This window comes from Arvicola amphibius, chromosome 1, assembly GCF_903992535.2.
Source record: "Arvicola amphibius chromosome 1, mArvAmp1.2, whole genome shotgun sequence".
NCBI classification, from domain to species: Eukaryota; Metazoa; Chordata; class Mammalia; order Rodentia; family Cricetidae; genus Arvicola; species Arvicola amphibius.
The window spans coordinates 54,954,667-54,967,610 of record NC_052047.1 but is presented as its reverse complement, the minus strand read 5'-3'; the positions used below and the strand labels follow the sequence as shown (position 1 = coordinate 54,967,610).

Here is a 12,944-nt window from a genome sequence, read left to right as displayed (position 1 = left end):
TCTGTCTAAGTTAGGGTTTTATTGTTGTGAAGAATCACCACAACCATGGCAACTCTTTTAAAAGAAAATATTTATTTGCGGATGGCTTAAAGTTTCAGAGGTTTAGTCCACTATCATCATGGCATGAAGCATGACAACATGCAGGCAGACATGGAGCTGAGAGTTCTACATATTGATCTGCAGGCAGCAGGAGACTGCCACACTTGGCCTAGCTTGAACATCTGATACCTCAAAGCCCACCCCCCAGTGATACAATTCCTCCAACAAGACCACACCTACTCCAACAAATCTATACCTCCTAATAGTGCCACTCCTTATGAACATATGTGGGCCATTTTCTTTTAAACCACTACACTTAGTTTTTCCTTTCTTCCCCCCCACTGTTGTTTCAATGTTTTAATAGCTACAAGCTCTTAGATTTAAATCTTTGATACATTTTTAGTTATCAGTCATACGTGATATGGGGGGGTCCAGCTGAATTATCTCAGAGTTGTCAAAACACTAGTGAATGAAAGAACTATGTTTTCCTATTTGAAAGCCTTGGCATGTTGTTAACTGTATATATATATATATATATATATATATATATATATATATATATATACACACACACACACACACATACACACACACACACACACACACACACACACACACACAGTCTAGGAATAGGAAATGAAGCAGTATCATAGAAACCCACAGCGCCCTCAGTTCTAATAGCTGTGACAATACTGTAGGAAGCTGAGAGGATGGGGACATGAGAACATGCCAAATGTTTAGAAGCTTTTAGTTTATGTTGCTTACAGGATGATAGGAAAAAACCTGATGTATTATTGCCCACAGGAGATAGAATGGTACAGAATGCAGAATGAATTGATCCAGCTTTGGCTGGTGAGTTGATTGTGAGAACCTAGATGTCACCGGAGACTGTAAAAGAAAAACATAGATATAGATATATGTGTATGTATATAGTAGTGTGTTCCCTTCCACTGCCAAGTAATATTCCATGGTAAGAAAGGTTTGGTTAATGATTAACCCACTACAGAACATTTGGATTGTTTCACACATAAAGCTGCCACAAAAATTTCTGTATAACTTGTTTTCATTTTGTTTTGTTTTTCCAAGTTCTACTGATGGATCATGGTAAGTGTAGGTTTAACGTTATAAAGATTTCCAAACTCTTCTACCCAATAGCTGTATCTTACATTGCTGTCGTGTTGTCTGAGAAATGTAGTTTGCATCCTTCCACTCTTTTCCCTTTAGCAAGCCTGGTAAGTATTTGCCATATCACACTGTACTTTTAATTTGCATTCCCCAATGACTTATGAAATCCACTATATTTTCGGTCACCATCGGCCATATATATGTATTCTCTTTGGAGGGAATGTTTATGTCTTTTCTCATTTTCTACTGTGATTATTTATATTTGAGTTTTGAGCATATTATTCTTTATTTCATGGCTTTTCATGAAATTTCATGGTTTGCAAATAGTTTCTTCCTTGTCTGCTTTTTAATTTCTTTACAGAATAAAAAGTTTTAATTTCAACAAAGTCCAATGTATCTACTTTGTCTTCTTGTGGACTGTGTTTTTGAGGTGAAGTTTCAGAATTTGACTCCTAAATTTTTTCTTGAATTTTTTTCTAAAAGTTTTCTTACATTTAAATCCATGATACATTTGAGGTACTTTTAAAATTGATTTTGTTGACCTGTGGAGGTTCAATCTGCTGAAATGACTGTCCTGTTTTCCTTGAATCATTTTTGTACTTTGTCAAAATTTGTCAAGTATATTATTGTGGGTTTAGTGCTGGATTTTCTTTTCTGTTTCATTGATTTATATGTCTGCTCTTTGTGAATACCACAGTACCTCGATTACTGAAACTTTATAGATCTTGAAGATATGTAATGAGAGCCCTCCAATTTTATCATCTTCAAAATTTATTGTTTAATAAATTATATCCAGATATTTTAATCTACCACATTTCCCTCATGCTTTTTTCTAGGAAAGACAGCTCTTCCATAAGGCCTTTCTTTTTTTGTTGTGACTCTTGCAAATGCTGCTGGTTTCACTCCAGTTTGTTCTCTGACCACTGCAGTAGAGGCCCACAGACTGCTAACATCTGACTGCACACGTTTGGTAAACACAGAGCCATTATGGATCTTGGTTACTGAGTCCAGATGTGGAAGACTGTAAATCCTTCTAGATGCATCCCCTTTTTCCTGACACCGGATCCTCTGTTTCTCTGAGGTGTACTTTCCTCATAATGAGACGAGGCTCAGTATGGATGGGGATTTCGATTCTCTCAAACTCCGAGCTCTCTTGGGCTTGCATGGAATGGAGGCTAGTGTAGAATGCCTGACCAGTTTTTGTGATTTTATCTTCTATGAAACATGAGAACAAGTTCTACAAAGCTTTGATCCATCTATTAGTACATGCCCTGTGTATGGACATCAACATGAAAAGCCAAGTGGCTATATGACGGTAGGAATGATACCAGCCAACATCTCAGGGGTGGCCTGCTACCTCTGTTGAGGTTGCAAATTGCTGTTCTAGAGAAATTTCTACAGCGTTTCAAGGCAGTGACAGAATGAATGTGGACAATCTGATGGTGTCCATCTCCCATATACATAGACCTGTATATGTATATACAGGTCCACTCCTCACCTGTGCTCAAAGAATGGTTGAGCCAACCTAGAAAAGCCTCAGATTCAAAATGAACCACCATCTTTGTAGGCTCACCTCACATCTGGTTTGGGTCCACTGCAGCTGCCCAACGGGGGCTCAGATGCAGCCTTCCCAGCCCCGAGGTCAGCCCTCCGCCCAAGCCTCCTCTCTTATTCTTTCAGTCAACAAATGTTTCTCTGTTCAGAGAGACGCCCCCAAAGATGGCCAGCAGACATGTGTGCAATAACAAGAGCACTTTATTAATTCCAACGTTGAGGTGGTACTTGGCGACTCCCCAAAATGTCACAAGCTCCTTTTAAGCAGAGTTAGGAGTTAGGGGAATTCCAGAGAGGAGGGATGAATATAAACTGATTGGTGGAAGAAAGCTTAGTATGGGGGCTGATTGGTGGGAGGTCCTAATGGTTAGGGACCTTCCAGCAGCAGGGTAGGGAAAGCTATCTTTAGCCTGTAGAAGTCTGGGTGGCGTCTGTTGAGCTAGCAGACGGGGCTTTGGGGGCCTGCTGAGCTAGCAGAAAGGCTTGTAGGGCTGCTTGCTGATGGTCACCCATAGGTTGTGGTTTTCATGAGACCTGCTTGCTCAGCTCTGTCCCTTTCTAGTGCAGTGAAACTAAGGGCTGGGCTCTGTCGGGGCTCTGCTGTCCTCCCCGACCGCAGCCTTTTCATTCTCAATATTTGCCAGGCAGAGTTCTGGATATTAGGTATATATTATTAACCAGGCAGGTCATTTTTTCATGGGATTCTTATCTAGAAAGGTCTTCTATTTAAATTTTCATTCCGACTCAGATCTCAATCACCTGTCCAAGAGCACTTAGCTGTTCTCTCACAAGCAACATTTTCCTTAGTACTCATCTCTACAAATAATTATAAATATGCATATATACATACACACATACATAGACATTCACACACACACACACACACACACACACACATACACACACACACACACATTCTATTTGGGGTGTTTACTACTACTTCTAGATTATTAAACAGTGCCTAACTGGAAGCAGTCAGTTAAGTGTTGTAAAATTAAACACAAAAGTTACTTGGCTTCTTAAAACCAAGTTATTAAAGCATAAGCACAGTTGACTTTCTCTCTGATGTTACCATCCTATGCTAAGAACCGGGTCAGGAGCATGGGTGGCCTTCAGGTTGTCAGTCAGTCGTTTTGCTTACTTTACGCCAAAATCTAGTGGGAACTCATGTTATTCTAGATAAAACAAGTGAGTGAATTGGCGTTTGGTACATAGCAAGCCCTCAATCACCCTGAAGAAATAGATGACTCCTCGTTTTACTAAGGGGCCGAAGGAAAGACTTGGCTAAGGTCCCTGAAAGTCTTTAGGAGCAGCACAGGGATTGGTCAACGGCAGGGAAGCCCACGCGCGAGTTCAGTCTCTGTACGTGACCGGTTTAAGCCAGCCCAAGCCTTTAGTACTAAAGTCAGTGAAGAGTTAACCCAGGCGATCTCAGGGAAGCAAGGCTCTAGAGGCCTCTGGGAGGGACAGGCGCTCCACCCGTCACGTGACCACGCCCGCCACGTGATCCGGCGGCGCACGCAGGCCCAGTGGCGCCTCCGTCCGCTCTTGCAGACATGGCGGGGTCTCTGGGAGGGATGTTCTCCGGGCAGCCTCCTGGTCCCCCGCCGCCCCCGCCCGGGCTCCCGGGCCAGGCCTCGCTTCTGCAAGCCGCGCCCGGGGCTCCGAGACCGTCGAACAGCACTTTGGTGGACGAGTTGGAGTCGTCATTCGAGGTAAGCCGCGTCGTGGGCGTCCTTGTGCAGCCTTCGGAAGTCGCGCCTGTCTCGGTGGTCCCTGCGACCCGTGGGTGCCGGGGGTCTGAGAGCCGAAGCCGCCTGCCCGAGGCTGGCTGCCGCCCGTGTCCGGCGGTCAGGGGCCCCCGCACCCGCGGCCTTTCTGGAGACAACTCTCAGAATCTCGGGGCTCTTTGGATTCCAACCGGCGTTCAGCTCTGCGGGTCCGGTTGGAGCTGGTCTTCCCTGGAGCGTGGCCTTTCGCCTGAGCTCCTCCGAGTTCAGTTTTTCAGGTCACCTAGTACGTGCTTTTCCCGGTTTTCTCTCCTCTGTGTAGACCTCCCAGTGGCCCCTGACACTTGCTTACCTGTTAGCTTTTCTATTTGGATGCTACCCCTTGACGTCTCTGGCTTTCACTTTCTAGTCGTTTGGTGAATGCGCTTTGTTGGGACAAATTTGTTGGGAGCTCTTACCGTGGGGGGAAGCTTTGGTAGAAGATTTGTGTTCATCCCACGTCCCCTTAAGACTCAGAAGTAACGTGTCCATGTACAAGTGAACGTTAGTACTCCTGCCTTCTGCCTTTCCAGGTAAAAGCTGGCCTAGTCATACTTTTGAAAAGTATTTTTCGTTAAAATATAAAATAAATCGCATTGCGTTTTATTTTTATTAATAATTTGTGTTATTGATGCGCTTCTGGGCTCATAGGAACACATTGAAGTCAGTTCTCCACGCCTACCATGTGCGTGCAGGGGATGGAACTGAGATTTGGTGGCAAACCTCTTTATATGATTAGCCATCCGCCAGTCCTAAATACTTGCCTTTTTATGGACTTACATGCATTTGTTTTTCCTTCATAAGACTGGCTGTCGATAAAGGCCCATGCTTTAAATGTTTTTCAAAGGATGATGGGGGCGGGGAGGTGCGCCCGGAACTAAAGCTTCGGAAGTTAGTTTTGTTTGTTTGTTTGGTTTTTTGAGACAGGTTTTGTCTGTTGTCTGTGTTGCTCTGGCTGTCTGAAACTTTCTCTGGTCCACAAGGCAGGCCTTGAGATCTGCAGGCTTCTGCCTCCCACTGCGTGTGCCACCACCACCCGGCTTGAAGTTAGATTTTCAGCTCTGCAACTCTGCGTGGCCTCTGGCACACCCACCCAAGCATTATGGGCCATCGGGTCTCCTGAAGTATGCACGTTCTGCTCACACCCCAAAAGTCCAACAAGAATGAACTTTTACAGTACACAGAATGGGCAGTCTGATTTGTTGAGCGGTTGCAGGGGTGGGAAACCCTTGTGATGATTTCTATACATTAAGTCCAGAGCTGTGCAGAAGGATTCATTGCTTCCAAAAGGAACCTCACATGTGTTTGTGGCTTAAGTTTGGAACCTAAATTTGTTTGTGTCTTTGTGTTTTACATCAAATGTGTTTGCTCATCACCAGCAGGGTTCATCTCTCCTAGCCTGTGTTCATTTGTCAGCTGCCACCCGTGTTCTCTTTCACCTCTTTTGTCTTTTCTGGGGGCTGCTTGTGCCTCTGTGGTGCACTCCCATGTGTAGCCTCAAGGGCTCAACCTGAAGATCTGAAAAACAAAGCAGCCAAGCCACTAGAGAGCTCTTACCTCTGAAATCTTCAGACTGAAAGAGAGCCAGTTCCTGTCTCATCCCGCCTTATATCCCTCTCTAGTGCTGGGATTAAAGGCGTGCACCACCACTGCCCAGCCTCTATAGCTAACTAGCGTGGCTGCTGGGATTAAAGGTGTACACCACCCCACCCGGCCTCTATAGCTAACTAGCATGGCTGCTGGGATTAAAGGTGTACACCGCCCCACCCGGCCTCTGTGGCTAACGAGCATGGCTGCTGGAATGAAGGATGTGTGCCGCCACTGCCTGGACTGTGTGGCAGACTAGTGTGGCTGTTTTGTGTTCTGATTTTCGAGCAAGCTTTATTTATTAAAATACAAATGAAATATCACTACAGTACCCTTTCAGGAGATCTTTTGGGATTTGATTATCCATGTGACACTGGCCATTTTTTTACACAGACACGGCTGTTCCTTATTAAATGCCAAGTGGCATTCCAGGTACTTAGAATATAGTGCTGAACCACACAGGCGGACCTACTGTTGGAAGACAATTGATAGTGGCTGAGAAGAGCGGATAACAATGTCAGACTCCACTGCAGAGCAGGAGCGGGGGGGGGGGGGGGGGGGGGGGAGGGGAGGCACCATTTAGAAAGAGAAGACGGATTGCAGCTTGAATAGTGAATATATGCAGTTCATGTAAGGCTCAGCCAACGTGACTGCGATGGGGTTGAAAGGTGCCCAGGTGTGGAAAAGAGTGAGGGGCAGTCAGGTGGTAGGAGTGAGATCCTGTGATGGTGCCAGCAAACACTGCTTTCTTAGTTGCCAAACTAGTTGAGATTTATTTTACCAAGTGTTTACTGAGGTCTTCACAGGTACAAACTCAGAAAGTGTGCACTCGTTGACTGGCTCAGGAGAGGGTGATTTCTTGTTCATAGGTAAGAGCTTGTTGTGTGAATAACATTTGTTGTGCTTTGCACACACAGGCTTGCTTCGCTTCCCTTGTAAGTCAGGATTATGTCAACGGAACTGATCAGGAGGAAATTCGAACTGGTAAGATTTCCCTCTTTGCAGACCGTTTTTCTTCAGCAGGGTTCCTATGCCGATTTTATGTTTGTGTGTTCAGCCCTGCATGTATCTTAGAACTTTTCCAGAGAGTAAGATAGATGCAGAAAGTCTCCATAAGCTGCTGCCTCTGCTCAGTTCACTGGCTGACACACGTTTCTGAGTCTATTAAAATAAACTTTTCATGTACATAAAGAAATCAAGCGAGAAGTGCTTATTTAAAAACGCACAGATTATATATATTGATCTTTTGACAGCTCTGACAAGGAGTAAGTGTTCTGTGCGTATTCTCAACTCCAGTGTCCAATGACTTGAATATTTCAAGTATTCCATTTTAAATGGAAATTGTGGTCCTGCCTAATTGCTGTGTCTAGGCCGTGTTTCTTTAGAAGACTTCACGACTTCTATATTGTGTAAGGTCTCTGAGTTCATGCTAGTTACACGTGGGAACTTGAAGGTGATTGAGATGTTGCTGTTAATCCAGACTAAACTCTTGAATTATGTCTGTGAGAATATGCTCTTTTAATATTGTTTAGATATTAAAATTGTTTAGATATTTGTTTAGATGGGAGATAAATACATCTAGTGTTTTCCTTAAAACTTTTGGTCTCTCTCTCTCTTTCAAGGTGTTGACCAGTGTATCCAGAAGTTTTTGGACATTGCAAGACAGACAGAATGTTTTTTCTTACAAAAAAGGTTGCAGTTGTCTGTCCAGAAACCAGATCAAGTTATCAAAGAGGTACAAATTTGGTTTCCCCCCAACTTTTAAGGAGAGCAAGTGTCATTAAGATTCCACTTTGTCTTAATAAGATGTATTCTCTTCCTGTGAGTGGTAGGAGGTCTTTATAAGTCAGGGATGTGCTGAGGGTACAGTGTTTATGACACTAGGGGTTATGGGGAGAGAGCAGGACTGCCAACAGCTCTGCCTACTTACTTCACACCCTGACTTCTGAGAGCAGCTGGAAAGCTGTCAGTAGAGATAAAAAGTTAATTTGCATAGGAACAGGGACTGTACCCCCAAGTAGCTTTACCTGTACCTTGCACATTGGAAATGGTCTATGCATTTTGATTAAGGAATCAAAAAGTAAATATTGTAACCGGCATGGTAGTACCTGTGTTTAATCTCAGCTCTCACGAGGCAGAGGCATGCAGACCTCTCTCTGTAAGTTCAAAACCAGTCTGACCTACATAGCAAGTTCTTAGGCAAGGCAAGGCTATCTAGTGAGATTCTGTTTCTTTAAAAAATAGAGAAGGTAAATATTCTAGCCAAATTCTATAAAAGATTCTATAGAATCCCAGATTCTATAAAAGGGGTAGGTTAGTCTCATTTGCTTTAAACCGAGATATTTGTTCAAATGAGTTGCCACAAGAATTAGGAAGCTTTAATGTTAAGGAGTGAGATGATACAGAAGATCCTGAACTTCCAGCCCCAAGGCCAGTGGTACTGCCACCAAGAAATTTGAGAGCAGTGGACTTTGGAGCTTTTGAAATAACAAGTTGACCATGACCAGTTAATCAGAAAGGGTCCTTTCAAGCCACGAGACCAGCTGTTGATAACAGGAATAGTAAGATTATATTCTTTGTTGTAATCAGTCACTTCTTGGTATGAATACTTGGTATGAATAGTGGAAATGGTTAAGGCTACCATTTAAACATTTTGCTTTTTTATTTTTATTTTATGTGTATAAGTGTTTTGCCCTCATGTTTGTATGTGCACCATGTATATGCAGTTCCCATAGAGGCTGGAAGAGTGCATTGCCTCCTCTGGAACTAGAATTATAGGTGGTTGTCAGCTGCCTTGTGGGTGCTGGGAACTAAACTCAGGTCCTCTTCAAGAGCAACAAGTGTTCTTAACCACTGAGCCATCTCTTCGGACCCAAAGCCAAATTTTAATAAAGGATTTACTACCACTGTTCATATTAAGCTTTTGAAAAAGGTGTACTGTTTTAACACCTTATATGTATAATCTGAAATTATAGAACAGTAATGTGGATTCTTACAGACAGCTCTTAACACCTGTCTCATATTTTCAGTGTTTGGTATTTTTCAGCAGTGGTCTTTTAGATTCTGAGGTAATTTTAAGTCTTGTGTTTTTACTTACTAAAATAAAAATCATTAAACATTAAAATCCTTATTGTTAGGCAGACATCTTTCATTGGAAGAATTGCTTTTGCCAGACGGTGGTGGCGTAGGCCTTTAATCCCAGCACTTGGGAGGCAGGGCAGCCAAGGCTACACTGAGAAGCCCTGTCTCAAAAAACAAACAAAAAGTTTTGCTCCTGCTGATTCATATAGAGGGCAGCAGAGTGGAGGGCTGTGGTGGACTCCCTTGGTTTTGAGTTGACTTTTTGTGTCTTTGGTACCATTTCAGCATTCTAGCCAAGTACTCCTCAGTTGAACTTTGTCTCCATCTCTCTTCTTACTTTATTTCCTCGCTGTGTTAACCAAGCTGGCCTTGAAGTCACTCCGACCTTTAACTTTATGATCCCTCCCTAGCCTCCCAAGTAGCAGGGTTACAGGCCTACACCACCAGGGTCGTTCTTAGTGCTCCTGACTAAGGAGGGGTTTTATTCCTTTACTCCTGTTTGCCATTACTAACCTCATCCCTTTCCTTCCTCTCCCCCCACTGTATCTGTAGGATGTCTCAGAACTAAGGAGTGAACTGCAACGGAAAGATGCGCTGGTCCAGAAGCACTTGACAAAGCTGAGGCACTGGCAGCAGGTGCTGGAGGACATCAATGTGCAGCACAAGAAGCCAGCTGAGATCCCCCAGGGCTCCTTGGCCTACCTGGAGCAGGCATCTGCCAATATTCCTGCCCCTCTGAAGCCGACCTAAGATTACTCTGCCTGAGATGAGGCTGTGTAGTCCTGCCTGATGTCTTTCTGTGTGGACATGGTCTTTTGGAAGAACTTGTTGATAATGTGTGGGTGGTAGTTTATGTCCTGCCCATTTTTATGATTTCTTTATTGAGTAGGATTTAAACATGAAGCCCAGGCTGACCTTGAACCTATGATTTCCCTTTCCTCAGCTTTGCCAGTTCTCTAAATTCCTGGAGTTATTTATAAAATGCCTGAAGCTTTCACAAACCAAGTAAAGGGTTTTTTGTTTATTTGTTTGTTTTTTCAAATTCTTTAGCAAAGTTTGGACTGTGAGAATGATCACACACACGTTCTTATTTGACCTTTGCCATTTGTTTTGACGACATTTTGTTTGTGCCTTCATCTCTCTAATTTTGTTGTTTGTTTTTAGTTGTGAATTTGGTAAAACCTGAAGGAAAAGATTTTTTAATAGTTTGAGAAGCCAGGGGATATAGAGTTGGTGTCAGCCTTACGAGCCACCCGTGGTAGTAGAGGCAGATCTAATCTGCTGTTTCAAAACTCTGAACTACCTCACAAGGAATCTGACTCAACGGTGCCGTGCTTCCAGAGTGGCGCTGGGTGCGCATCTTTTGCAAGTGGCTCAGAAAAGGTTAAATATGCTGCTGGTGTGTTACAGGAGAGGACGCTTACCTTAATGCTGCATTATTATCTGGGGTGAGCTGCGCTTTTTGATCCTTTTTCACTGTCTTGAAGGCACGCACAGCAGGAGCATGTGCTGAGTGCTCTCAGGCTGTGAGTGATGGCCCGTTTAAGGGGATGGGGGACAGGAAGAAGGCACAGGTGGGGTCTGAGGGTCAGATGCTGGCTTGGATTGTCTCTTGTTTGTTTGTTTCAGAGCAGAGTACTTCTCTTTACCAAACACAGATACTCCATACCTCTTAAACAGTCAGTACATCTCCAGCTTGGTTTTGGCCTTGTCCATTTTGGTTTCTAGAGTCTTGAGTACCTGAGCACAAGCATTGATGTCTACTCCCTGCCTAGTCTGGGTACAGCCATCTGGTCTGTGAAGCTTCCGAATTCTCTTCACTGCGTCCCAAGGCATAGCCTTTTTAAATTCTGTCAACTTTCATAACTTCTCCATATACATTATGAATTGCGGCTGTCTCTGTGAGAATTAGGTACTTCCTTAATTATGCAAGATCTTCCTGTTTCCATGTGTGTGCTTGGTTGTGTGATGTCTAGCACAGGGACCAATGAGAGCCAGCCTGAGGCCATCAAGTCCCCTTAATGGAATGTATAAGTTAAGCAGTGTTGAAAAATGTAGGCATGGTGGCATGTTTTATTCTAGCATTTGGAGGTAGAAGAAGGAGGGTCAGAGTTTGAGACTGTTGTAGGCTCCATGAGCTCCGTCTCCCAAACCCCTGAAACCACCCACTTTACGAAGCACTGACCGGCAGCTTTACATCTCATGGATTCTTGGCTAAGACCTAAATAAACTTTTTACTTTTTATATTTTGGTCAGTTTTTAGTAATAAATGTGGTGGTGAAAGTACTAGAAACTGTTCTTGGTGCTTAGTATATATACAAGTTACTGTTACTGTATTGAGTTCAAAGGGTAAAATGGTTTTCCACTTTGTCAGTTTGTAAGCATCTGTGTTTTATCTGTGAGTTTGTTTTGGGGGAGGAGAGGAGTATATGTGAATTTTTTGTGAAGGCCAGAGATCCATGTCATGTGGCATCTCCTTCCACCTCACTTTCTGATACACACTTTCTCTCTGAACATGGGGCTTACTTTACCTGACAAGCTGGCTGGCAAACCTCAGTGATCCTCCTGCCTCTCTTCTCAGCACTAGGATTGAGCTACTCTGCTGGGCTTTTTATTCTGGCACAAGCGATCTGAGCTCAGGTCTTTGACTTGCATATAAGTCACTTACTGAACTATCTCCGCTGTCAACCCAGCTCCGTCTATCTTTTTCTTACTATGCGGCAGATTGCTGGTTGGTGAATGAACACAAATTCCAGCCTGTGTTCCTTTCAGGGGTTTCCCTTGCTTGGCTTGCTGCTTCCACATGTAACCCAACAGAGTTAAGGAAGCTTTTTTCCAACCTTTTAGTTTGAGCCGCCTACCTGAGTAAGATCTTTCCACTTGTTGCCTGGGTCCCAAGCCAGTTACTTTCACTAGGATTAACCACTTGCTGGTTCTGCCACTTGCAACTGTCTGTCCTTGGCCTCTCTCAGCTCACCCAAATTCTCTCATAAACATTTCTCGATCTTTCCCAGCTCTGCTTCCTCCACAACTCTGTCCATCCTACAGTTGCTCTTGTGATGTCTTTGACCACAAATCAGATGGACACTCACTTCCTTATCTTCTGTACCTAGACTTAGCTTTGTAACACATCTTCCTTTTTTTTTCTTTGCTTTATCCAACCTACTGTTGACATTCCTGAGAGTTGGGTCCCTAGCTGAAGACTCTACTCAGTTTTGCTTTTGAAAATGCTGTTGCATAAAACAGTTATAGGAACCACTACTGGTTGTGCCAGTCCTGGATATTGGCCTACCCAGCACGGCCGCTACAGTCAGGCCCATCCATGGGCTCCTCCAGTGGGCAGTCTGCTCAGCAACAGTGTCAGTCACCCTAGTCCAGACTTAGAACTCTCTTAGCACAGTTTGTCAGCACTCAGCAGTGCCTGTCCTGTTACTCTGCTGATGTAAACAGGACCAGGACACCAAACCTCAGTCACCCTGAAGTGGTGATAAAGTCAGACAATGATCTTATTGGGCACGTGTACAGTCCAAAATAAAGACATACCATTCAAACTACCAGACATCCTGCTGGGTGAAATGAATGCCTGTCACCTTTGCCCCATTTTATGGCTGTTATCAACCTGATAGGATCTAAACCTGCCTAGGAGAAAGACCTCTTGGCGTGTCTGTGAGGAAGTTTCTAGATTAATGCTGTTTGAGGTGGGAAGGCCCACTCTATATGTAGGCAGTACCATTCTATGTGCTGAGATTCAGTACCGAATAAAGGAGAACATGAGCTGGGCATCAGAAT

At 43.8% G+C, this 12,944-nt stretch overlaps 1 protein-coding gene and 1 pseudogene across 1 annotated transcript; one reads left to right on the top strand and one right to left on the bottom strand.

Annotated features, from left to right (window-relative positions):
* Nucleotides 1-1,970: 1,970 nt before the first annotated feature.
* Nucleotides 1,971-2,723, bottom strand: LOC119809054 (annotated as a pseudogene).
* Nucleotides 2,724-4,227: 1,504 nt separating this feature from the next.
* Med28 (mediator complex subunit 28) lies at nucleotides 4,228-11,399 on the top strand. Its single transcript, XM_038348615.1, has 4 exons — nucleotides 4,228-4,433; nucleotides 6,992-7,058; nucleotides 7,697-7,809; nucleotides 9,708-11,399. The coding sequence occupies exons 1-4, from the start codon at nucleotides 4,275-4,277 to the stop codon at nucleotides 9,903-9,905; spliced, it is 537 nt and encodes a 178-aa protein (XP_038204543.1). The 5' UTR covers nucleotides 4,228-4,274; the 3' UTR covers nucleotides 9,906-11,399.
* Nucleotides 11,400-12,944: the final 1,545 nt, after the last annotated feature.